The sequence below is a fragment of the Chamaea fasciata genome, unplaced genomic scaffold (assembly GCF_029207755.1).
Source record: "Chamaea fasciata isolate MVZ Bird 193981 ecotype frontalis unplaced genomic scaffold, bChaFas1.0.hap1 SCAF_1, whole genome shotgun sequence".
Classification (NCBI taxonomy): domain Eukaryota; kingdom Metazoa; phylum Chordata; class Aves; order Passeriformes; family Sylviidae; genus Chamaea; species Chamaea fasciata.
In genome coordinates this window covers 90,072,415-90,097,934 of record NW_027094086.1, presented here as the reverse complement: position 1 = coordinate 90,097,934, position 25,520 = coordinate 90,072,415, and the positions used below count along the sequence as shown (strand labels likewise).

At 40.8% G+C, this 25,520-nt stretch overlaps 1 protein-coding gene across 3 annotated transcripts in view; it reads left to right on the top strand.

Annotated features, from left to right (window-relative positions):
- Positions 1–25,520, top strand: part of JARID2 (jumonji and AT-rich interaction domain containing 2) — a 211,872-nt gene that overhangs the window by 161,030 nt on the left and 25,322 nt on the right. For all 3 annotated transcript variants that reach the window (XM_066188926.1, XM_066188936.1, XM_066188916.1), the window contains exons 5-7: positions 5,644–5,820; positions 15,283–15,512; positions 23,263–24,280. In XM_066188926.1, coding sequence (XP_066045023.1) covers positions 5,644–5,820; positions 15,283–15,512; positions 23,263–24,280 — 1,425 coding nt within the window. The remainder of the gene's footprint in view (positions 1–5,643; positions 5,821–15,282; positions 15,513–23,262; positions 24,281–25,520) is intronic.

Genomic DNA, 25,520 nt, shown 5'->3' with positions numbered 1-25,520 from the left:
GCAGCAGGTTGATTGCCCATTCAGATGGATGCCTTGCATTGAGCCAGCCTTAACAGCAATGTCCTTTCCACTTCACTGTATTTGTTGCTATTTCATGTCAGTAACTTCCCTTCTGTATCTCCCTTCTCCCGATGTTCCTGCAGCTTGTGTCCATCTGCTAGCGTCCCTCTCACCACTCACCTTTCTCCAGCCCCAGCACGTCTGGGTTCCTCCCTTCTGCTCTGCTGCTTTCCTACAGTTTACTCCTTCTGCCATGGCTTCTCCTTCCTTCCCAATATGTTGCAATTGCCCCCTTTGGTGACAGGATATGCTTTTATGCAGATATTGCTGGGAAACAGATCAGCTGTCTTGGGGGGAGGGAAACCATTCAGGAATTGTGTGCCTAGACATCATCAGGACACAATGTAAAACGTTTAGCTCCTACACAAGATTAATGTTTTGTTTAATAACATAAAGTGATATATTATGCTACACATTCAATAAGGAAAAACATGCATAGAAATTTTCCAAATCTTTTCTTGAGAGCTTGTAACATTACATTACAGTTACAGCACTTATTAATGGACTTTAATTTCCTTAGTCTGGGATTTTAATCTGAACGTGTTCCCTGATCCAATTCACCACGTGGCCCCACAAAAAAATTACACTGCTACAGTTGAGGAGGTGGCACAGGTATAATAAGAAGAGGCCAGATGGAGGTAGATATTCTGTAGGCCATTTTTGATGCCAAGAAAAATGTCCTCACAGCCACCAATAGTCTAGATGGTTCCTTGCATGAAATGTCTTCTAAATGGGCGGTAGGAAGTCAAATTTAATTTCTGGGCTGCCATCAGATTTGCTGAGTGAGTGGGCTTTTCAAGCACCTGCTGATGGGGTGGGTGGCAGGGTGGGTTTCTCAGGGTGGAGGGCTGCTGATGTGCTTTCCCCCAGCTCTGGAGGGCTGCTCCCTGCTCTCCTGCTTCCTCCGCTCCAGTGCCCTGGTAGCAGCTGCCTGTGTGATGTGGGGGCTCCCAGCACAGAAGGAGACTTGTAAAATTCAATACATCCACAGGCACTCTCTCTGTCTCTGTCTCTCTCTCTCAGATTTTTCTGCTGTTTTCTTGAGGATGGCAAGTGAGGAAGTGGGGAATTGTGTACCTAGAGTGCTGAGACCTGGCAGGCACCACCTCCCAGGCACAGATGTTGCCCTTTATTTGTAGCATTGCCACTCTTTTTTTTTTGCTGTTGGTTATTAATTCCAGTGTCACTTTTTATATAACCCTTGGTAGGCTTTGCGAATCACACTTTAGTGCTGGGGAGGGCAAGAGGAAGAGGAGGGATGATTGCTCATCTTTATTTACTGTTGCTGCCTGGCTGGGAAATATGTGCAAGAAGGAGCCAGGATAGCTGCCCCATGGGTTTCTGTTGCTCAGTGTGTCCAGGAAGAGACAAACATGCAGAATAGTGATCCATGAATTTTACATATCAAGGAAGCCCCTGCAACATTATGTTCTGTGAATGTGTGTACTCGTGACTGTTGAACCTACAGTTTCCCTTATTCTCATGCCATTTTGAAGGGCTTTTATCATCTTGCTGTCATACATCATTTTCATGGTGATTATCTGTTACACATAGAGTAACCTGAGAGCAACAACTCTGCAAAGTCTGTCTGTAAGGAAAACCACCATGGTTTAAACTTGCAGTGAAGACCAGCCAGATTTTTGAGGAAGGGCAATAAATTTTATTTGACCAGCTGATACAGCTGGAAAAAACCAATCAGCTCTTGAGCTCACATTATTCTTCACATTTCCAATGATCTTGAACGTTTATAGCTACAGTAACACTTCTTAGTATTGTTTATATAAATCAATAGCTTTGAGAAATAATTGGGGTCCCCTGTCAAGGTAGGCTGTGGCATCATGTGCACATCCCTATCTGATCTCAGAGAGAATGAGGGATACTTAAGACAGGAATCATTATTACACGATATTAAAAAAGGGTTGTGATTACATAGCTTCCACTCTTCACAGTTTCATTCGTATGTACTATTTTCGCAAGAGGAGTCTTAGTGGGGGTTGCTTAGCTCTTGGCTTGGTGTACCAGCAGCACACGTAAACTACTTACACGTTCGGTGTTATTTCATAAACATAATTGTCATCCTTTCAGCTTGAATGAAATCACAATATACTTGCAGGCGTGTCTTCCCTTCAGTTTGCTCATAAAGGGAATTTGCAGTGTTGTGGGCTTCACCAGCCTGTTTCAATATTTTATATCAGTGTTTTCTCAGCCTTTTGGTCATGTTTAGCTACATAGGCTTAAAGTAAAAAATGTTTCAACCAGTTCAACACATATTTGTGAACAAATTATTTGAACCTATTCCAGAACTGAAGTAATATTATAAAAGATGAAGCTAAAAAAAGTTCTAATGCAAAAATTAAGCAAGAAAACTCAGCGCTTTAGAAATTTATTTCAGAGTCTTCCATCCATAACAATGCTTAAATAGAAAAAAAATGTGCAAGACCAGCCTTTTTGGGGGTTTGTTGTTTTTTTTTTTCTTTCTGTTTAGCATGTCAAGTTTAATAAATATGTAGGAAAAGCTGGTGGGAAGGAGGAGAGGAGATCCAGACTGAATGCCAGCTTTTCTCCAAGGTCTCATATTGCAGAGCACTTAGATCAATAAAGTGAGGGTTAGCAGGACTCTCCTGTGTTATTGCATGTTGCTAGTCTAATTTCTCTGGAAATGTACTTCCCGAACAGTCCCAGCTGTCCCAGGAATGCTGTTTAACTGTTGTTGTTCATAGTTCTCAATTGGAAAGAATTAAAAACTGTCATTCTGACAGGAGATTTATACACTGAGATTACAGCGATTGAATACCAGGAGTTAGGTAAAGTTTGTGCCTGCTCTTGAACGTGGGTAAGACTCTCCTTTCTAAACAGATTGATACAGTACTGTATTTTATTTTCTGCTTTAAGAAGAAAAAAAAAGGATTGCTGTTGTAATAACAACATTTGCATTGCAGATGATACATTTTTGTTGGTCGCTGTTTAAAGCAGCTGCCAAAAAAACTCAGAGATGGGGAATTCTAAGGAAGGTGAAGCTGAGAAAACAGACACTCTATCTAGACTCTTGTTTTAGTGTCTCAGAAGGATAAATTTTTTGACTCTTTCTCTAATTATAATAGGAGGATTTCAGTCTGTGTTTGAATATAATTTTGAGGGTTCCAGACAGTGAAGTTCTTTTACACCATCATTTGTCAATGCACAATGGTGTCAGATCGTTTCAGACTTCAGATTCTGATAAGAACTGATGCACTTGCATCCAGTTTCTGAATCCATACTACACATTTGGGTACCTAGATGGAAGAAAAAAACAATTTCTTTTTCAGGCAGCACTGTCCTGGGAGTAACTATTTTAGAGTCTTCTAGTTACTTGCTGTTGAGACTTAAAACTCCCGTACAAGTGGAAGAATTAATGTGCCTCTCAGCACCTCTTACCTACTATGTTTGATTGCTTAGACTGTGCCAGAAAGTTCTGGGCTTGCATAAAAAATGTGAAAGTTTTTTGTTTCTGTAAGTTGCTACAGCTTCCATGCTGTGAAATATGTCAGCAGTCTTAATTCGATCATCATTCTATATATACATGGAATCTGTGGCATGCAAAAGCCTTTTCCCCTAGGATAACCATATGTGTCCATACGTTTCTGTCTAGGTTGGGTGGAATAACACATGATTTCAGGGGGGAAGAATCATCATGCCCTCAATGCTGCTGTAGTGTTTCTCCTGGCTACCCCAGGGCTACCACTTACACATAGCACAGGATGCTGGTGAGGAGTTTCTCTCTGCTTCTCCCCGAGGCAGGCACAGTTCCGAAGGGGCTGTTACAGAGACCAAAAGCAAACGTCTTTACAAGTGGGGGCTGAGCCTTCAGTGGGTTGGAGGAGAGAGTTGGAAGGGTCAGTTTTCAGTGAGAACACTCATGGACTGAGATAAAGACAGTTTATTAGGCAAAGCAAAGCTGCAAGCAAAGTGAAACGAGGAATTCATTTGCTATTCACTGATGGCAGGCAGGTGTTCAGCCATGCCCTGGATGAAGAGCTCCATCACATAAAATGGTTACATGGGAGTACAAATGGTGTAACACTGAATGTCCCCACCTTCCTCCTTCTTCCCCCAGCTCTTATTGCTGAGAAAAGTCCTATGATCTGAATATCCGTTTGGCCAGTTGTCCTGCCTGTGTCCCCTCTAGCTCCCTGTGCACACCAGCCTGCTTGCTGGTAGAGCAGCATGAAAAATGGGCAAAGAAATGCCTTGACACCGTGCAAGCACTGCTCAGCAATGGCTAAAACATTGCAGTGTTGTGAACCCTGCTTCCAGCACAAATCCAAAACATAGCCCTGTTCCAGCTACTATGAAGAAAACGCACTCCATCCCAATCAAAACCAGTATATTTAGGAATGGATGATTCATTGCAGAAACACCCTATCCTAGTTTTTGTGCCATATTTGTGTAATAAATTCATTAAAAAGTAATTTTTATAGTTAGGAGTATTTTGTACAAACCTGGTGGAAGCAGAAAATATGCAGTCAGAAAACAAGCTTTAGTTAGTTGTTGGCAATGGCAACACCAATAGCTCAAAACCAAACCAAACACTGAATTGCAGTTCCGAAGAGCCTGAAGCCAGAAGTGCTTTCTAGGGAAGCACCAGCCAAATAGCACTACCTTGTGTTGGTCTTTAGCCCAGTTCTCTTTGTCATTTTGTTTTATTTAGCTGCAGGAAAATAATTGAAGTTGCTATTAGCAAAGTGTGTTGACTATACTTTTTTCACTTTCTTTAAAAGAAATTTTTCCTCGGGAATAACTAGAAGGCTCCTAGGGCACCTGTCTCTCCAGGGGATAGACAGGAGACTCATTTTGAAGGAGAAAGTGATAACTGAGCGCATGGGAAAGTGCCCATTAGTTGTCAGCAGTATTTCTACATTTAACAATCATGGGAGTGTCATGGGAAGTAATCAAGAGATGAGAAGCAACATTCTCAAGAGGAGCACACAGGGAATCAGAAGGTCTTTCCTCTTTTTTTCTCCTTTGCCAGGAATCCTCTAGGCAAATAAGCTTCTCAATGTCTTGGCTTTTCTCTTTATTTCTTACTGCAGAATACCACAAAACATTGTGTATAATATTGTAGATGTCTGCAAAGTATTGTGAACTTCAAATGCTTTATTGTAATGATAACTCAAAAATATCACCGTGGTGCAGACTGGTTTTTTTGCTCTTTTTCCTTCTGTTTGGAAAAGATTTAAGCTTCTAGTTGTGCGTTAAGATTTCAGAAAGGCACTTGAGAACGCATTTGAAATTAAGCATGTGCGTTAGTCCTTTTCTGAATACACAGAGCTATTTAATTAGGGCTTGTAGCAAGACTGATTGTCTGAAGTATGAAGAGACTGTGCTTGAGGGAGGGAGAACCCTGCTTTTCACGCACATGCGTATTGTATTGGTAAAAACTAATGAATAAAAATCCTCTAGTTAGTCATACACTGGTCTGACCTCCCAGCTCTGAGTCCCACTCTCCCCTTGCTATGTATGACACTGAAGTAGGTTATGATCGATATGGTTAGTGCAGTAAGTGAATGTAATGATGCTAATGAGCCATTTCTTTATAATGATCAGGTTCTCCAGCCCTGCCCAGCAACATGGTATATTTTGGAAGCTCTCAGGATGATGAGGATGAAGAAGAGGAGGAGGAGGAGACAGAGGACACAAAAACAGCCACAAACAATGCTTCATCATCATGCCAGTCAACCCCTAGGAAAGGAAAAACACATAAACATGTACCAAATGGGCAAGGTAGGTCCTAAGTAGTGTTCTTCTCCTGTACCCCCTAGTAAAAAAACTTTACGAGCTGGATGTGCTCAATTCTTGTCCGTTCTTCTAGATCTGATTGAAAAAGTGGTGGAGTAAGATGCAGTCTTAGCATCTTGTGCTTTATCCTGTTTCTTCTGGCAGTCTGAACTCTCTCTGTGGCAGAACTACTGCAGGGCTGGAATTATATACACACATAGAGACACACAAACATATATATATATATACACATATATACTGAAGTGGGGCTCCGTCTCCTCTCCAACAAGCAATAGGACCAGAGGAAATGGCCTCAAGTTACACCAGGAAAGGTTTTGATTAAGTATTAGAAAGAATTTTCTTAATTAAAAGGGTTGCCACGACTGCCCAGGGAAGCGATTGAGTCACTGTCCATGAAGGTATTTAAAAGTCATGTAGATGTGGCACTCAGGGACATATTTTAGTGGGGGACTTGACTGTGTTAGGTTTATGGTTGGATTCAGTGACCTTAAAGGTCCTTTCCAGTCTAAAAAGTCCTGTGATTCTATGAGATGTATTTATGTATATACACACACACACACAAGTATACACACACAGTCATGGTCTCTGGATTTTTTGAGACTGATGTTTAATTTAGAATGACTTCATTATATCAGAATTAAATATTTGCATTCATAAGTGTTATCAAAACATATGCCGGGGCAACACTTAATTTCTCTCATGCAGTATTGAGATGACACTTGCAGTAGGTTGATACCACATTCATGTTGTTGACTGAAAAATTTTATGTTCAAAACTTTTCCAAGTCAGTTATTTCTCTGTAAATCAGCAAAAACTGAATTAATTACACAGTACTTGTCACAGTGTCCTTGTGCCTTATCTTGAAAAATGAATCTATGTATTTTGCAACATTACCTACCGTATAATGGGAGATTTAAAGCTGTGCTGAAAATTTCTTGAGCCTGCTGTATTGCTCCCCTGCCAGCATCTGTGTGATGTGGTTCTTGCTCCAGCAGGGGCTCTTGTTTCATAACCATGTGCCATCTCTGCCTGACACAATTTCAAAATTTAGCCTATGCTCTCTGTTACCTTCCTCACTATTAGTTTTCCATTAAAATCTTTCTTTCTGGTGACTACCCCTTCAGCTCTTCTCCTTTTAGTAGGAGGACTGAGAGGAAGGTCTCTTCATAGTGCACTTCTTGAGAGGTGACCTGTGTCTGCTCTGTTTGTTCTTTCATGCTACCTTGCTCCAAAGAAGAGATTAATAGATCCCAATTACTTCACTCTGCTGATCCTCATCTTTGCCTTTCAAAAGCAAGTTTTCTATAAAGGGTGCCTTTGTTACATATGCCAAAATTTTTTCATGACTGCATCTGAATCTGTTTTTATTGCACACCCAAGCTCAAAAACTCACTTTTTGTGAATGATTTGTGGATAATTGCAAGGGGGTGTTACGCCTAACAGCATTTCAACTGTCAGTTGTGGCCAGGAGCTTTAATGCTTTACCAGCCATAGATCAAAACTTGGCACTTAGGATTGGTTTCTAAATAACTCCCCAAAATAAGAGGCACATAACTCTGCATATGGAGAATGAGGCTGCACGTAACAGAACTGCTCCCTTAGAGTTTTAAATGTGATACATCACTGCAAAAGGAACTGATCGTGTTCCTTGAGAATGTCCCAGATGGCAGCCACTTTGAAATTAGCTCAAAACCAGAGACACCTGAGATCTTAATTGGGGGTAAGTAAAGGCAAACATAATGAGCCATATAATGGCTTCATATTCTTTATCAATATAGATCAGAGAGAGTGTAAATGAAGCTGCTGCTTTAATAGAGCTGCAAAAGACCTTTATAAAATACATAGGAGACAATGTGAGATGTTTTGACAAAGGTGAAGAAACAGGAATTCCCAGAGAAGGCAGCTGCTTCTTCTTCGTCATTGTAATTTCTTTTTTTCTTCTCTTTTTTTTTTTTTTTAATTAAAATTTCCTTACCCAGGGGTATTCCCATTCTTCAGTGTCTGTTATGTTGGTTGAGAGCCAATAGTATTTTTGTTTCATGTGAATAAAGTAGGTTCTGGTTCATGTGTGTCTGTTTTAAATGAGACCACACACAAAGGCAGACCAGGGACGGGTGCAGCAAATGAACTTAATCTAGCGTGAGAGTCTATTTTTAATGAATTAAAGTCTTTTGTTTTTAATATACAATGTCTAGTCAAGCACTTTGGACCTGAAAATGCTAAGCATTTGCTATGACATACAACAACAAAGGTTCAGAGCTTGATTAATGTCATTAGACAGTGTCAAATAATTGCTTTCTGCTCAATGGGGGCCAGAACAATTTTTCTGGGCGAAGTCATTTGTCAATATCCTCTTCTGACGCCAATATGGGGCATTATTAGGATTGCACACCAAACTATTTGTTATAACTGAGCCTGTTGAGCCACCTTTTGGAGAGCCAACTCAGTCAAGAACTCCTGGGTGTGAATGGGAAGCACGTACAGCACGTGGCATAGCTTGCTGCGCGAGATGCAATAATTAGCTCCACTGACTTATTACCTTTCAACCTTACTGCTTACGCAGATACATTTAAGGCATCAAATTGTTACCTGTGCCTTTTTACCCTGCTTTCATAGTGCTGCAGATGTGCTGCACACACATCCAGCTGTAAAAGAGCAAAGTGAAATGTTTGGCAGGAAAAGCATTTATTCCCTGCATTCATGGGAGTGTGTAAAAGGGAGCGTGCAAATCTTTCCAGGTAGGTATTGGGTCTAAATTGCGTCTCCCTGCTGCTCAGAGGAAATTCCAAGTTGTAGGTAAGAGGGTACACTTAGGTCTTTTTTCCTTTAAACCTAGTTCTTTGAATTCCTCGCAACTAAATAAATCCTAGTTTGATTTCATTATGTGGCACAATGGAAGGTTTTCTCTTCAGGCTCCTGAAGAAAAATGTTTGCAGGTGCCAAGAATTTTGCTAGGCAGGCTGTGATAAAAAGCTGGAAGGTGGAGCTGGGGAGTTGTTGGGTTATCAGCCTCATCTCAGGAGCAAAGGAGGATAGGCATTACTCTACTTGAAAGGGCTTGTGGGCTGGAAAAGTGCCTGAGGAGGAGCAGCATACACAGATACAGTTGTGTAGACAACTTTGACATTGCATGCAGCAGGCTACGGTTCCTCTAATAATGATTGGCTAATTTTCTCAGGAAGAATGATTGGGGAATTAGATATTTCTTACACCAGCACAGCAGTTCAAAGGTGGAGAGGCGTGCACATCTGGGTCAGCATACCTGGGAATGTCCTGTTGCCTCTGGATGCCAGAGACAGACAATTAAGGTCCAATTTCCTTTTACGAAAGCAGAATTAACCATTGTTATTTGTAACCAAACTTCTTCGTGAAGGGCAAGTCTGGTGTCCTTAGCTGGGGTAAACCAGGTTCAGTGTGCCGGCAAACCTACAGGGTCAGAACTGGTTGCTGGTTCATGCTGTGTTTTGTTAACATGACGGGATAAAAACTTCTCTGCATGCCTTTTGCCTGAAATGAGCAGAGGAGAAAATTGTATAGATGCTTCTTTTTTTTTCTCTCTGGGGCTCAAATTTCAAAACAGACCTGGCAGTAGTGCATCGTAAACAAGCATTGCAAGAAACATTACACTCTGCTTCAGTGCTGTCTTACTCGCTTACCAGAAACACAGAGGAGCGTTTCACTTCTCAATTTGCAATGGGTAATTTAGCAGAGTAATTTCCTTACATGTGTAGTAGTACAAAGATGATGCAGGGAAAGATCGTAGATAGCTTTTTTCTTATTTCAGGGTGTATAGTTCAATGCGGCATTTGTGTATCTTGGGCTTGAATGGCACATCTTTTACATATGTTACAGATTGAGTGTGCTGTGAGAAAATTCTGATTTATGGTTGCAGTTCTTTATTTAGTTTTGGTTTTAACTCAGTTTGGTATTTGTGGGTGGGTACATGAGACGGAGCCTTAGGCTTGTACATCTTTTTTAATGAAACGAATCCTGAAGAGGTAAGCATTTAGAAGAAAAATGTATTTTGAAGATGAGAAAATTTTAGGCAGAGTGCTGCAACAGTTAATGGGTAGGCAATTATTTTGATGATTTACAGCCTTTTGTTGAAAGACCATGGAACCAGTAATTGTTGCAATAAACATTTTTGCACATTTAATTTTTCTGCAAAAATATGTAACACGAAAATTACCCGGTTTACAGTAATTTGCATATTTAAATATGCAAATCAGGCACAACACATTTGGGGATTTGTGGATTTTCAGTAGTGAGATGTATGACCTGTGGAGAAGAATAGGGGAGCTGGAAGTTGCTCAAAAAAAAAAAAAAAAATTGAATTGTTATCCTGGTGCGAGACTTGTGATAACAGACAGATACTTCTTGTATGGACTTGCTGCTTAGTGAGTGACCCTTTTGATGTTGTTTGTGTCGTAATGGTTAGGTGAGAGTAATGAATTTGTGCTGAGATGAGACACTTGGTATTGAATTTTTGCAAGCGGTGGCGCGGTGTCTCATACCAATAACGCTTCTCCCGGTGGCCCAATATATTCCTGTGCATGCAGGGCTTGAGCTGTGTTATTGATGGTGTCAAAAACGAATTCAGTGTTACCTCTCTGCCATGGCTCTCCTGTTTGACTCCTGCTAGCATGCAGCTGTGGGAATTTTCATGCGGTGCTGTCCACTGAGAAATTGAGTGGTGTTGTATTAGGGCCTGGGAAGTGTGGAAACAGCAATACCACGTTTTCATGTGATGTGGTGTCGGCCTTTTCTTCTGAAGTACACCTTTGCTCCTGACTCTGAGTAGGCAGAGCATGTTGGGGGGCTCTAGAAGACAGCTTCTGTCCCTGGAAATGATTTATGGAAGTCAGAACATACCCAACACTTAAGGAAAACAATTGGCAGTATTAAAATACTGTGTTTTATGGAAGTAGAAGGTTGTTTTAGTTCCTCTGGGAGGGGGAAGGAGTTATTGCCTGGGTCTTTTAATGCAGTTTGAGAGCCACATAAATGTTTTCACAGTGACTTAGAACTGAATTAGAGCCAGAGTAAGAATGTTTTTGTGCAGTAACAGATACTCCATGCCAGAAAGTTGATTAATACTACATTTCTTCCCAAACATGATCTGTGTAACAACATGAGGTTTGCACTGGAGTAGCTGGCTCGGGTTCACAATATTGGCACAGTTCCCTTTTCTCTTTCTAAAAACAAAACTTCTCCCTTTCACTTCTGTCTCTCCTCTTTTTTTCTGGATGGTTTTATGAATGTGCAGTCACTTGCTTTATGCAGTGCAAGCTCTGCAACATGCAGCACATGTGTATGTGTATGGTTCCGTGCCTTCATCTCCCAGCCACTGGCACACAGCTAAAGAGTTCAGTCCTGTGCAGTCCGTATTGAACCTCCCCAGTTATCTGAAGTATAAAGCATATCAGGTGCAGGAATAACCTCCAGGAGGGTCTGGGAAACAAAGCTTTGTCTATGGAGTCAATAGCTGACTGAACCCAGTCCAGTAATTCTGCTGCCTCCACAGTGAAAGCCTGATTATTGTACATTTTATAAATCAGCTACTGAATGGCTGCCTGGCTGTATCCTGTGAAGTGTTTGTGTGCAAATTAATTTGTAGGAATACTTCCGAAAATTGCTGAAAACATATTGCGTTTATCGCCCACTACAGTGTCAATTCCTGTAGTAAATGCTTAGTTAATCTGTACTAATTGAGCACATCTGTGGCTTTACTTGACCAAAAATTTTTTTAGACTTTATTAAAGCTGCTCCTAATACTGGCACAATTTGCACAGTTTGCAGTGTTTTGTGTAGGGATTCTTTATCACAGTTTCAAATGAGATACCCCAAAGTCCCAGTATGGGATCCTGGGTGAATATAGGTGCCCGGGGTCTGGTTCCCCTGGTGCAGGGAGCACTGTTATGCATCCGTGGGATCACGCCTGCCATAAGGTTTTGTTCTGCTGCCATAAATTTTATCAGTGGTTTAAAAACCCCCAGTGCTTGTGAGTTTTGAATGTAGTGGTTCAGTTTCTTTGCATTTGATCATCACTGCTAACCAAAAGACCCACAAGTATTTCACTGTGGGACTCTTATTGTTTCAGTTTAATAATAGCTTTGGAGGAGACAGCATTTTGAGAATAAGCATTCAGATAGATATGAGTATAATGGTACCCATTTATTCTATGTGGAGTGTCTGAACACTAATAATTTACTTACACTTTTAATTATTTGTTAGTAGTGCTTCTTACCTTGAACTAAAAGCTTTTCTGGAAATACAGAGTTCGTTAAGGTAGCATAAAATAATCATAATTCAAGACTACGTATAATTTCTGCCTCATGAATGCAAGTTTCACCACTAGTGTAGGTTGGACTTGGTTTTTTGTCTACCTTTTAATGAAATTATTGCTTCAAGGGTGAAACGTTTATTGACTACTCTTTATCAAGGAACTAAAGTGGCTGGGAACAAAACACTGGATATTGGCATGTCAGACTTATTTCTAACATGGGAGGTTCTCCTGGAACACATCTGTCTGGGGTTCATAAAGCACAACATACACCTTTTTCCTGATTTTCTGAGTGCATCAGAAGTATTTAAGAGCTGGCAGACATGAAGGAGAATGCAATTTGCTGCATCAGAAGGCACAAAAGAATTACTAATCGTTTCATTGTTTAATCAGATTTGGTCTCAGTAATATTTAATGCAGAGTTTTTGGGGGCTGTTGTTCTCTTTCCTTTGACAAGTAGTTGTTGCTGGCTTATTATCAGTTACTCTTCAACAGTGAGATTTGGGGGGGGAGGATTGGTCTTTTTTTGGTGATACATTTTTTCTTTGAACCATCTTACTAGCTGTTGGGGCCAGAGTTTAATTCTGTATTGTACTAAATAAATTTATTGTCTAAATAACTTGCTTAAACATTTCTAGTGAGATGGGAGGAAAATTATAGTCTCGGGGATTTTTTCCCCCCTAAATGCTTGGCTTGTGATAGCATTTTGTAATTAATCAAGTTAACATTTTGATAGTTGTTCACATAGTATGTTTGTGAATTTTTCAGAACTTACTTTTGCAGAAAGGTTTTGTAGCTGGATATAACGGTAATCTAGGTGTTGGAAGAAACAAATACTGATTTTTATAGAAACTGATACCATCTACTGTTTAAGTAGAAGACATCATGGCAAAAACTGTTTTGCATCTACATCTCCCTTTGTTGTGTTTTCAGACTTAAGCTTTTTAAGCTTTTCCTGTGAGACTTAACGTTTTTTTCCTCCTATTTCTCTCTTCCCCCTTTCAAGAATCTTACAAATTAAGACAAAAGATAATTACTCAGAGGGTAAAAACTGGCAGGGTTCCCACGACACTTAAATTTAATGAGCTGTTGCATATAAAATATACCTTGTCTCATGTTTGCTTGCTTTTTTTTTTTTTTTTTTTTTTTTTTTTTTAGCCAGAGAAGTGCACAATTTGGCTTTTTGGCTGTGTTTTCTGTTTTAGTAATCTTCGGTTTTTAAAGTGGCAACTGATTACAGAAAATTAATCTCTCTGACTTGAATGTTTCTGTAGGAGCAGATTAGTATATACAGTTTGTTCCCTTCAAAGGAAGATATTACTCTAAATGATAAAATACACATTAACAAAGCTGCCATTGGTTGTTTGTGCTATGTCTTATTAAAAATAAATATTCATGCTTTGTTCATCTGTAGCACCTTCCATCTGATGTGAGAATTCCATACAAAGGAGGATGAATGTATTGTCGTGAGCTTCCTGAGAGGGGCTGGCAGTTATTATCAGTTCCATCACTGGAAATGAGACACCAAGGATTACGTGATTTTTGCAGAAATCACTGAGAAATCCTTGGCTGGCTGGGGCAGCACCAGTTGCTCCTGAAATAAGGAGTGACAGAACCATGGGGAAATTTGTGGTGACTCCACTGCTGACAGCTTTTCTCTCGTTCTTACTCCATTTATGCAAGTGAGAAGGAAGGGAGGAAAAAAAGCAATTGCAATTTTTTCTTTTTTAAGTAATCTGCTTCAACACTTGCAACTGACTGAATATGATAAAGGAACTGAAAATATGATAAGTGACCTGAAAATAGAATTTGTCAATAGTTTGTTGGGGTACCAGCTGCAGGAAGCTGAATGGCTGCTTGGGAAGGTTTGGAGGTACGGTCTGCTTAAAAGCACCTTAGCCACCACTCTTCTGTCCAGCAGAATTGTTGGGTTTTTATTACTACTCTAACTGCTGCTCCTACTGTTAATACTCTACATCTGTGGAGACAGCTAAGCTTCACAACTTAGATAAGAAGCTATGTGTTGTAGGAATATCACCTTTAGTGACAAAAGAAGGCTTTCATTTTACAAGAAAACAGTAACTTCATGCATTTAGTTACTATTCCCAAACAGATGGTGTATGTTGTGTGTAATAAATAAGGTTTTCACATAGTCGTGCTATTTAGTATTTATGAAGTGTCTTGTTTACATCCTTTCCTAAACCATGTCAAGGAAAGACAGGGTTAGAAATCAAGACTACAAGGCAGGAGGGCATTTGCCATTGTGGATGTTGGATCATAATCCTTGTGGTCTTCTGTCATGTGCTCCATTGAAGAGGGGGCATCGCTGAATGAATTCAGCACATTTTTGATTAATAAACAGAGAAATGTGATGTGATTTTTTGTTTGTTTTAGCTTCAGTTTTTCATGTTCCCTGACAACAGAAGAGCATTGACTGTTCTTTAATAAATTCAACTGAGAGACAGGAACAAAACTTGCTTGTATACATTCGCATAATATTCATTGTACAAAAAATAAAGGTGTCTGTTCCACACTTTCTTATCCCTTCATTTGAAGGTTATAGTGCTCAGCATAAGTCCCAGCGTTACTTCATGTCACGTGTTCCAAAATGATTTCAGTATTTTCCTTTCTTTGCAGAAGTACCTTTTCCTATTTGCAGCTTGTCTGGTATAGGCAAACTGCTGTCAGTTTGATTCAGCAGTTTGGGTATTGATGAAAACAAAACATGCTTTTTCATGGAGCATTTCCTTTCTTCTACATTGGTATAAAAATAAATCTTTTTTCTGTTTAAGTTATGTTTAGAATTCCCTCACTGCAAGAGCAAAGAAAGATAATTAAAACTGTCATAAGTAAAAATCAAACTCATAATTCTAAATCTAGGTCAGTCAAAACAGTAATATACCTTTTTTTTTTAAATTTGGATATTGAAGATAATGTGTGCTAACAAGCAGAGGAAATACTTCAGTAAATCTGTTCATCTAAAGAAATATGCAAAATAGTGCTATTTCTATATTGATTTAACTTTAAATGTAAGAATTTAGGATTCACTAAATATCCAACACTGAGAGCAGAGAAAATTGTGATATTTTGAATAAAGTGTTTGGTCTTGCATACTTTTCCTTTTCTTTTTTCCCCCTTAATAACGTGATTTTCTCTCTTCTTAGTTTTCAATGGGTCCAGCAAATCATCGAAGGAGAAAGAACCTGCTCAGAAACACAAAAGCAAAGAGGCCACCCCAGGGAAGGAGAGGAACAGCGAACATAAGGCTGAGAGTCGAAAAGACCAGGCTGCTGCTAATCACCACGCTACTACAAACACTGGCTCCTCTACGAAAGGGCTCATGGCTAACAACCACCACGCTCTTCACAGATCGGCTCAGGACTTAAGGAAACAGGTAAGAAGTTGTACTCCACTGTGGACACGGGAAACAAAGGCTTTTAAGGTTTTGAGCTCCTTTTTCCACTGCTTGGTGTAGATCGAACGTGGCAATCCTTAAAAGCATGCTCTGAAGCAGCAGGGAGTTAACTTTCAGTGATGAAAAATAAAAAAGGAAAAAAGAAAAATACGTACATGGGAAGTCAGTATGATAAAGTCTGCTTAACAACCCTGTCTTTTTATTATCTGGTATATTCATATGAAAGAGTAAAGTTCTCATTGCTGTTTATAAAACCTTTCTGACTGGCACCCTGTGCTGACAGTGCCAAGACTGGCAGCGCATGGAAGGAGGAGGAGCCTGGTCTGTGTGGCTTATCTCGGAGGCTCACTGGTGCTCTGGAGAACCTGACATTGTACTCACGTGTCTTGGTTTGCACATGGGCAGCACAGACTTTAGAGTCTGGGAAAAATGTTTTGCCTGGTGCATAAAGAAGATGCTGCAAAATATTGCCTCATTCACAGTGGAGGTTCCTGGTGGGAGACATTTTTAGAGTTCCATGTTACTTGCTTGAAAGCTAGCAAAAAAATTCAGCAAAGAGATTTGTTCCAACCTAACTTGAATTCAGGCGTGAATTCAGTTTAGCAGACCAGTCTTTCACTGCTTGCGACTGTCCTGATTCAGGCTGCGGCTGGGTTAGCAGAGTACCTGCATTAGTGCAGTGCAGTACACTGAAAGCTTGCTGCACTTAAGCCTTTTGGGGGCTTCGGGGTTTTTTGGGGGATGAGGGGTGTTGATTTGGTTGGTTTTTTTGTTGAGGTTGGTTAGTTGGTTTGGTTTGGGCTTTTTGGTTTTGCTTGGTTGGTTGTTTTACAGTGATGAATTCTCAATGGGCTGATTGGAGACAGTCTTTACTTGCTGAGATGTAAAGATTTTTCTTCTAAGTAAGCTGACCCAGTCTTCAGTGGAGCTGGAATTGCCATCTTGTAGAGGGCTGTCGAGGCCTTTAAATGGCACCTCTGAGTCACAAGCTTGGAAATTAAAAATGGCAAAAAGAAAAGCAGTGATGTGATGCTCTTGCTGAGGAAATCTTTAAAATCTTGTGTGTTTCAGGGGTGGTTTAAGTTCGCCTGAAATGCCTCCACCAATTTTGCGTTACCTTCTAAATCAGATTTGAGATCCTGAAGGCTATTCACAGTGTGTCTGTACCTCTGTAAGACTTCAGTTCTTTATTCCACCATGGCAATTTACCCTTATCTAGGCATAAGTGTGAATGTCTGCTTTGCGTCCTTTTGGATTTCTTTTTTTGTGATTAGCAGTATCTTGTGGTCCTTGCTGTGACATGCTCTGTCATGAGCTCGTGGTGTTGAACAAGTTTCCCAAAACATAAGAATGCAGTTCCTGATTCTTTTAACCTCCTGGAACACTTATGTGTAATACTTTAAAATTGTATCATCAGAATTTGGTTGGTTAAAACTTTTGTGAAAGTCAACTGCTGCCACTTCTGAAGGTAGTTCTGAAAGGAAAAAGACAAGTGTAGAACAGTTTTGTCCACAATCCAAGTGGTTTTGCCTCGTAGAGTATTAAATGTTTTTTATTGTGTGACACACAATGGAGAAAAATTTAAAGCGAAGCAGTGCAACCAGCAGTCACACCACATGGACGTATCAGCAAGGGTGGTCCCCAGGCTTCAGAAAATAAGGGGGAGTTTAAGTCAAGATGATATGGGTTTTCTTTTTTTTTTTCCTTCCTAAAAAACAATTAGCCGCCTAATTTTTCTTCTGCAACCCACAATGGCCTAAGTACTTTCTTACACATTTTAATGAAAATATGACTCGAACTAATTAAAGGTGGATTATATGTTTTGCCTGACAGAAAGACTTTTAGTTTTGTCTAAAACCCTAGACTTACCAGTTATGGGGTATTGCTAAATTTCTTGCTGTTGTTCTGAGTCTTTGACTTTTTCAGTATTTTCCATAAGGAGATTTTTTTTCCCCAGGGCACCAGCCACATGTTCTTCCTTCTTCCACCATATTTTTGCTCCTTGATCACTGCATTTGCATGGTTTATTTGTGTGTGGTTTTGTTTTGTTAAGTCTTACAGAAAATAAAGGCAGAACACTAGAAATTACCAGAGATTTTCACTTTTTTCCTCTCTGTTTCTGTTTTTCTGTCTTTCTTCTTCTGATGTACCCTTGCACTTCTCACAGGTTGCTTATCTCTTTTGCTTTCGCCTTTGCCATCTTTCAGAGTCTTCCTACTTTAAAGAGTTGTGAGCAAAGGAAATGTAGTTCAATGGGGCCCTCTCTTGGTGTAATATGGTAACTTACCTCTGCACAACTCTCAGAAGCACAGAACTATTTTTATGAATGAATTCGAGATCAGTTGCGTAACTTGGAGCTGTATGGGACCAAAACCGTTGTCGCTATCGCTAATGTTGCTCCTATCACTGTGGTTGCTATCTGGCAGGTTGTTCATTTTTTGTGTATGGTTTTGGAGGCTGAATCCTGGGTGCTATGCAGGGGTGTGTATGTAGACCAGATCAAATCTTACAAACTAATTGCTGCAAGACTGTGCTGGTCCCAGATGTTTTTTTATAAAGACAAGAAAATATAAAATCTATCATACCATGTTTTACTACAGTGCAATTAAGTAAATATGTAAAGGAGAGAAAAGAGTGATCTGAAGACAATTATATGTCAGCAAAACTGGAAACATAACTGAAAGGCAAAGATAAGATTTTTCATATCCCGAGTTTCACCTTTTGCTCAAGACTTTGGATCATGTAAGGTTAGTGTCAATCACTTTATTCCTTCTAGGTGACACGCATAGTTGATGAATGAAAGGCTGTGGATGTTGTCCCCCTGGACTTCAGTAAAGCCTTTGACACCACCTCCCACACAATTCTCCCAGAGAAATAGGCTGCTCAAGGCTTGGATTGCATGTTAGCTTGATTAAAAACTGTCTGGATGGCTGGGCCTGGAGAGTCACGGGGAATGGAGTCACATGCAGTTGGCAGCTCGTCACCCAGTGGTGAGCCCACTGGGGCTCAGTGTTAGGGTCAGTCTTGTTGAACATCTTCATCAATGACCTGGACAAGGAAACTGAGGACATCTTCAGTCAGTTCACAGTCCCCAGTTGGGCAGGAATATTGATCTGCTGAGGGAAGAAAGGCTCTGCAGAGGGGTCTGGGGGGACAGGAAAGCTGGGTTTGCTAGTCAGCAGTGGCTCAACAAGAGCGAGCAGTGCCCAGGTGGCCAAAAGACCAGTGGCATTCTGGCCTGTGTCAGCAAGAGTGTGGCCAGCAGGACCAGGGCACTGATTGTCCCCTTGTACTCCGCACTGGTGAGGCCACACATACAAAACACTGGGTTCAGTTTTGGGCCCCTCACCACAAGACATGGAGGCGCTGAAGGGTTTCCAGAGAAGGGCACAGGAGCTGGGGAAGGGTCTGGAGCATGAGTTTGATGAGGAGCAGCTGACGGAGCTGGGGGTGTTTAGCCTGGAGTAAAGGAAGCTCAGGGGGGACCTTGTCACTCTCTACAACTGCCTGACAGGAGGCTGTAGCCAAGTGGGAGTTGGTCTTTTTCTCTGAGTAACAAGAAATAAGACCAGAGAAAATGGCCTCAAGTTGCACTAGGGTAGGTTTAGACTGCTTAGTAGGAAAAATTTCTTTGCTGAAAATGGGGGGGGAGGGAGGGGGTCAGGTATTAGAATGGCCTGCCCAGGTAAGTGGTTGAGTCACCATCCCTGGAAGGTATTTAAAAGACCTGTTGGTGTTGCACTTATGGACGTGATTTAGTGGTGGACTTAGCAGTGCTGTTTAAATGGTTGGACTCCCTATTAAGTTTGAATAAAAATCCAAAATATTGTGCTTACTATCTAGGATTGGAGGTTCTGTCTTAAAGCTGATGGTGCTCATGACATGTTTTTCTTTGAATAGGAGAAGCTGTGAGGATATTTCCTTTTTCCATGAGCACATTACTGTGTTCTGTTTTCAGCCCCCGTGTCACAAGCCCTTGCTGCTGGAGTGCCCCAGGTGGCCGTTCAGACTTCTGGTTACAACTTCCTCAGAAAAAATCATCAGCAGCCTGGAGTGACAAGGTGCCTCCATGCAGCCTGGCTGCTCCCACTGAGGTTTTGTCTTGATTATACCTGACAGCACAGTAATACAGCTATAGCCTCCTGGAACCTTCTGAAAACCTCCTGTAGAGGAGACTCTACAATGTCCATTGACAGCTTCTTCCAGTGTTCTCCTTTTGTACTAATGGGCAAGTTTTTCTAGTTGTGCCTCAGATCATTGTGGGCATTTAAAGGGTTTTTTTTCCTCCTACTTTTCCCAGTGAACATGGAAGCAGCATTTACTGTCTCTTTTCGGAGGAGCTCCTTCTGCATCAGAAGGCTGTTGCAGAGTTGTCCGATAGTGATCTCTTTCAGAGTAAGACCTACTCGCTTGGCTTTTCAGCAACAGTCTTTTTTCCCAAATACCCAGAGCACTTTGTGTTCTTTTAGACTTGCTCCTCTGACTAACTTTTTCTCACAGTGTGGCCCCAGTGCTGGGTCCAGCTCTCCTTAGGAAGGCCTGTGATCCTACCCTTTGCTTTCAGCATCCTTAATAGTAGTTCTCAGAAAGTGATTTGTGCACTTTGTATTGCCATTGCATTTTGCAGCTCGCTGCAGTCCCCAAACGTTATTCTTCCCCTACATGTATATACTTCGTGCCTCCTAAATATGGCACTTCTTTTTACTGTAGAAATGTCCTGAAACAGGTTCTTCAGGAGTGCCTTTGATTTTGATCTTGTCATGTGAGTTCCTTCCAGGTGTTCCTTTCACTGTCAAATTTTAGAACAATGAAAATACTTGGTAGAACCAAGGCAAAGCCAAGTCCCTGCAGAAGGATAGGTTAAATGCCCTCTCAGGACAACAGTGAACTATAGCAATGAAAACTTTCCTTGAGGATGACTTTATTGAGTCCCTTGTAAAGCCACTTTAGAGTAATTATGTCTGGCATGTGTCTCAGGAGTTTGATGGAATGGCCCAGGGGACAGTGAGCGGAATCCTACTGAAGCAGAGGTGCTTCTTTACCTGCTCAGCCAGGTGTCTGTTGGAAGATGATTAAATTGCTTGATTTGCTATTTTGGCAAAACCCCAGATAGATTTGTTTTGTTTTGTTTTTAACATTATTTTATAATCATTTGTGTGCTTGCGAATTAACTGTTCGATTATTTGTTTCAGAATTATTTTAGGATTTGAAATCAGGTAAACTCTCTATCTCCTCCCAGTTTATTTCCAGGAGCCATTCCCTAAGTCATTCAGGTATCTTCTGCCTTACTGGGGTTACTGTCCTAGTCTTTTTGCTGAAATGGATTGTGTTCTGTACCTGATAAATATTCAGTCAGTGGCACTTCTGGTGAAGGTTAATGCAAAAGAAGCAGGAACACTTTAGTCAGGCTATTTGTTTTCCTTCCTTGTGTGGTGTGCTTTATCTCCTCCATTGTTGGTTATCTTATATTTTGAAAGTATTTATAATTTCTTTTCTGTTTTGTCTTTTGCTCATTGTAGTTTTTTTAGCTCCTTGGCTTTTCTGATTTTAATATGTGCTTTTTCTTTTCCTATACGGTTGCCCTTAGTCATGTAATTGTGTTACCACTTTTTACTGTGATAATTTTCTCATTTTCCAGTTTTTAAAGAACTTTGTGAATAGCCATTATGGCCTGTGCTTAACGCCTTTCCTCTGAGTGGAAATTGCTTTGGTCTGGATTTTTCTTTTGTTTTGTTTCTGGGTTTTTTGTTCTTTTTTTGGTTCTTTTTTTTTTAAAGTCTGTTATCCTTTCTCTACTGTTGTCACATTTTAGAAATGAAAACCCATTTCATGATCACTGTCACCCAGATTACCTTCCCACTCCAGTTTGCAATCAATTCTTCTCTATTAGTCTAGATGAAATCTGTAATCAATGTTCTTAGCTATTTGTAAATCCAGGGATGTTGAATGCTTGTTGTGACTGCTGCAGGCAAGAGGCAATGTCTCAGCAGCTCTCTACCCATGTCTGTTCTGCAATGTGAAAAAGTGCTGTAAACATTAAATCCAGGCCTGCATTTCAATATGGAGTACTGCCTAAATTTCAAGGGAAATGGGTAAATGCATTTCTGTTTGCGAGTGTTTGCTTTCCAGATGATAGCTCATACATCTTTGAAAAGCTCAGGGTAAAAACTCATGTCATCAGTTAACTGGATTTTCCTTAAGTGTTTCTACCTTGCAAGCGCAAGAAGGAAAAAAATATGGTTGGTTTTTAAAAGGTCATTACTCCTGCTCCAGTTTCTGGAGTGCAGAGGAGAAAATGTGCATAAACACTCTCACAATCGCACACATGTATGTGTGTGTATGCAGAATCTTCAGGTTCCAATTCCCCTTCCACAGGTCACTGCATGCAAGACCATAGCACAACGTTTTTAGCCTCTATTTGATCCTTGTTTTATATCATCCTTATTATATAAGTGACTGCAGTTGTTCCATTTATTTGAGAGAAGCTGCCATGCTTACTGATTTGGCAAGGATTTCAAAATCCCTCAGGAGAAAGTATTACAGCACTGCAGGAAATTGTGTTACTCACCTGAGTGCTGATAAGGGGTGATTGTACTGTGTGCTTTCACTTTGAGTACTTCTATCAATGTTTCTGACTTTTGGATGTGTTTTTCTGTGCTCACAGTCATTTAAGGAGGCAAGAAGTCAATGTTCAAAGTTGTGTAAATGCTGAACTTTTGAGTTTTGAACTTGAACTTTGTTTTTTTAGTAGTGAGGGTTTAGCTTCGGCAGTGCTGAGCTATCTCAACTCCCTTTGTAGATGGGGGTTGCTTTTGGTCCTTAACACATCTTGCAGGTAAAATACAATTTCTAGTCTCATAACTGGGTTTAAATATCTAGCAGAAAGTAGTAGAGTCACGCGATTCTAAGGCACATTGACACAATATGATCTAATAGAATATGTGTAAGCAAAATTGCCCAGATGCCAAACTTTAAAAAAAAATACATTGGACTACTGTATACATTTTTTAAATTTCAAATTATCAACTTCAACAACAACATGCCACCCAAGATTTAGTATCAATGACTGACTGGATCCTTCATGGCCACGCTGATCTGTTGTGTGCATAATGTGTTCCACATCTCTTTTTATATGTATGCATGGATAGAAGGTAAATTGATTTGAATCTCGATGTGTTTTTTGCAAATGTGCAGATTCCAGTTAGAGTAGGTAATATATGCTACCTATTTTGTCTGCTAAGAAGTGGTGAAATGTGTGCGCATGTAAAGGAAGTTGGGTAGGGGAGAGAGAGAGAGAGAGAGAGAGAGTGCCTTGAGTGCCAGAAAAAGAGGTAATGAAGGTATTATTTGTAAATCAGACTATCTGTGTTTCGTAATCCCGTAACACCTTTCTGGTAGACAAGGAAGGGGGTAGTACAAGCAAGGGACCTCACCCTTCCTAATGCCAGAAGCTTTGTACCCTCTGAAAGCAAGTCTGGGGGCTTTCTGGTAAATTAAAAAAAGAAACCCAAATTTTTATTTTATTTGATACTTATAAATGCCTAGTCTCGTCTCTTGCCTGTGTGTAAACCATTATATGATGATTGTATGATGGGGCCAGGATTCAGGACTGCAGAATATGGTTGTCCAGCAAATGGGAAATTGGGGCTGAGTGGTCACATTATTGATTTACTTTTCTGTTTTGTGTTTCCTTCCTTCTGCTCCTTCTACAACACTTCTGGCATTTCAGGTTTCTAAAGTCAATGGGGTCACTCGAATGTCATCTCCGAGTGCAAATGCAGCCAGTGCCAAAAAGATGAGAGAAGTCAGACCTTCACCGTCCAAAACTGTGAAGTACACTGCAACAGTGACAAAGGGAACTGTCACATACACCAAAGCCAAGAAAGAACTGGTCAAGGAAACCAAACTAAATCACCACAAACCCAGTTCACCTGTCAACCACACAATCTCAGGGAAAATAGAAAGTAGCAATGCAAAAACCCGCAAACAGGTGCTATCCCTTGGAGCATCCAAGTCTAACAATACCGCTGTTAATGGTGTAAAAGTCAATGGCAAGTTGAACCAAAAGACATGCACTAAGGAGGTGGGGAGACAGTTAAGGGAGGGGCTGCGCAATTCCAAGAGGAGGCTGGAAGAGACGAATCACATAGACAAAATACAGTCGCCCACCAAGAGAATGAAAGGGGCCGTCAACTTGGCAGAAGCTGCCAGCAAAAAGGCAGCAGTAGAAAAGCCTTTGCTGAATGGACACCTTAGAAAGGAAGTGCCAGAGAAGAGTTTGGAAAGAAACAGGCCGAAAAGAGCCACTGCTGGAAAGAGTACGCCAGGGAAACAAGCACATGGCAAAACTGAAAATGCCTCCTGTGAAAATCGTTCTACCTCTCAAGCGGAGTCCTTGCACAAGCCACAAGACTCAATGGGAAAGCACGAAAAGGGCAGTAGTAAGTCTGGGTGGGGGATGCTGGGGGAGATTCCCATCCTTAGGCCCTCCACCAAGGAATTTCATGACCCACTGATATACATTGAGTCAGTCCGAGCTCAGGTAGAGAAGTATGGGATGTGCAGGGTGATTCCTCCTCCAGACTGGAGACCTGAGTGCAAGCTAAATGATGAAATGCGGTTTGTGACACAGATTCAGCACATACACAAGCTAGGCAGGCGCTGGGGACCCAACGTGCAGCGGCTGGCCTGTATCAAGAAGCACCTCAAATCTCAGGGCATTACCATGGATGAACTCCCACTCATAGGTAAGGGCTGTGGTTCCTTGGCCTTTTGCCACTGCTTGTAAGTGTCCGTATACGACTTCATGCTCTGTTTGCCTTTATGCTTAACCAAACCCCTGTTCGATTAACTCTGCAGAGCTCTGAATCTCTTTCCATTGGCCAGGCATGATGCAGGTAGGTTGTCAGAGGACTTTCCAGGGTGACTTGATATTGCCATTTTTCTCCCTGTTTGACCCAGGGGGTAAAAAACTGCTCCGTGGGACCTTGGTCTGCAGATTTCAGAATCGTCTTCTTTCCCTGCTGTTTTCTTGTGTGGGTAGTATGACTATGTATATTGATGGCCTTGTTTTAAGGGTTGTCTCAGAATATTTTTTTGGACCTTTCCAAAGATGTTTTCCTAACAGGTTGCAATGCTGCCAGGCTTTAATACATTTTTCTCCCCACCTCTTCCTTTAAAAACATTTAACCAAAGGGGAAAGAAAATATCTCCGAACTGACTTATGTTTGGGTACTCAGACACTTAAAATCACAAATTTGCAGTGACCTGCTGACATTTAACAACCATTAAGTGTCAAGAATAGGCAGTAAAATGTAGTTGATTGCAAAATGGAGGTTTCATTATTTCTCCCAGCAGGTGTCTGCCAGGGCTAATGCCTGAGTGAGAATCACTTATTTAACAGAATTCTTGGTTTATGGTCTGCTGTCAGATATGACACGTGACAAAAATGTGACAATAGTTTGTAAAAACATGACAACAGCAGCATACAAATGAACTATTGAATGAGCTACCTCCATCTCTGCTGCCTTTGCAGCCACCGCATAGTAAGAAACCCGTGTTTCTAATTTTCGTTAGTTCTTCCCTTTGTTTTTGAGGTGTTTTGAGTCACAAGCTCGCAGGACCTGCATGTAGCAACTCGAGGCTAGAGTTTTGCCTTGGAGGCATAATCTGACCCGAGGCAGCCCTCGGCGCTGGTTGGATTAAAGGACACGCTTTTCTTTTTAAACGATTCACAACACTTCCTTCCCCCTCCCTCCTCCTTTTTGAACTTTATTTTATATCACATATGGTAAGTGAGGGAAAATGCATAAAAGCACACAAAATGATTGCAGACTTTATGGTGAACTGATGCAGGGCACAGCAGAGAAATAACAAAATTTTAAGAAGGAGGAACAAGGGGTTAGCGCTTTGTTGCAATAGCCGTGCAAAAACGTTCAAGGAAATCTGAAAATTAAAATCACTCAAGCAGCAATAAGTGAACATTTT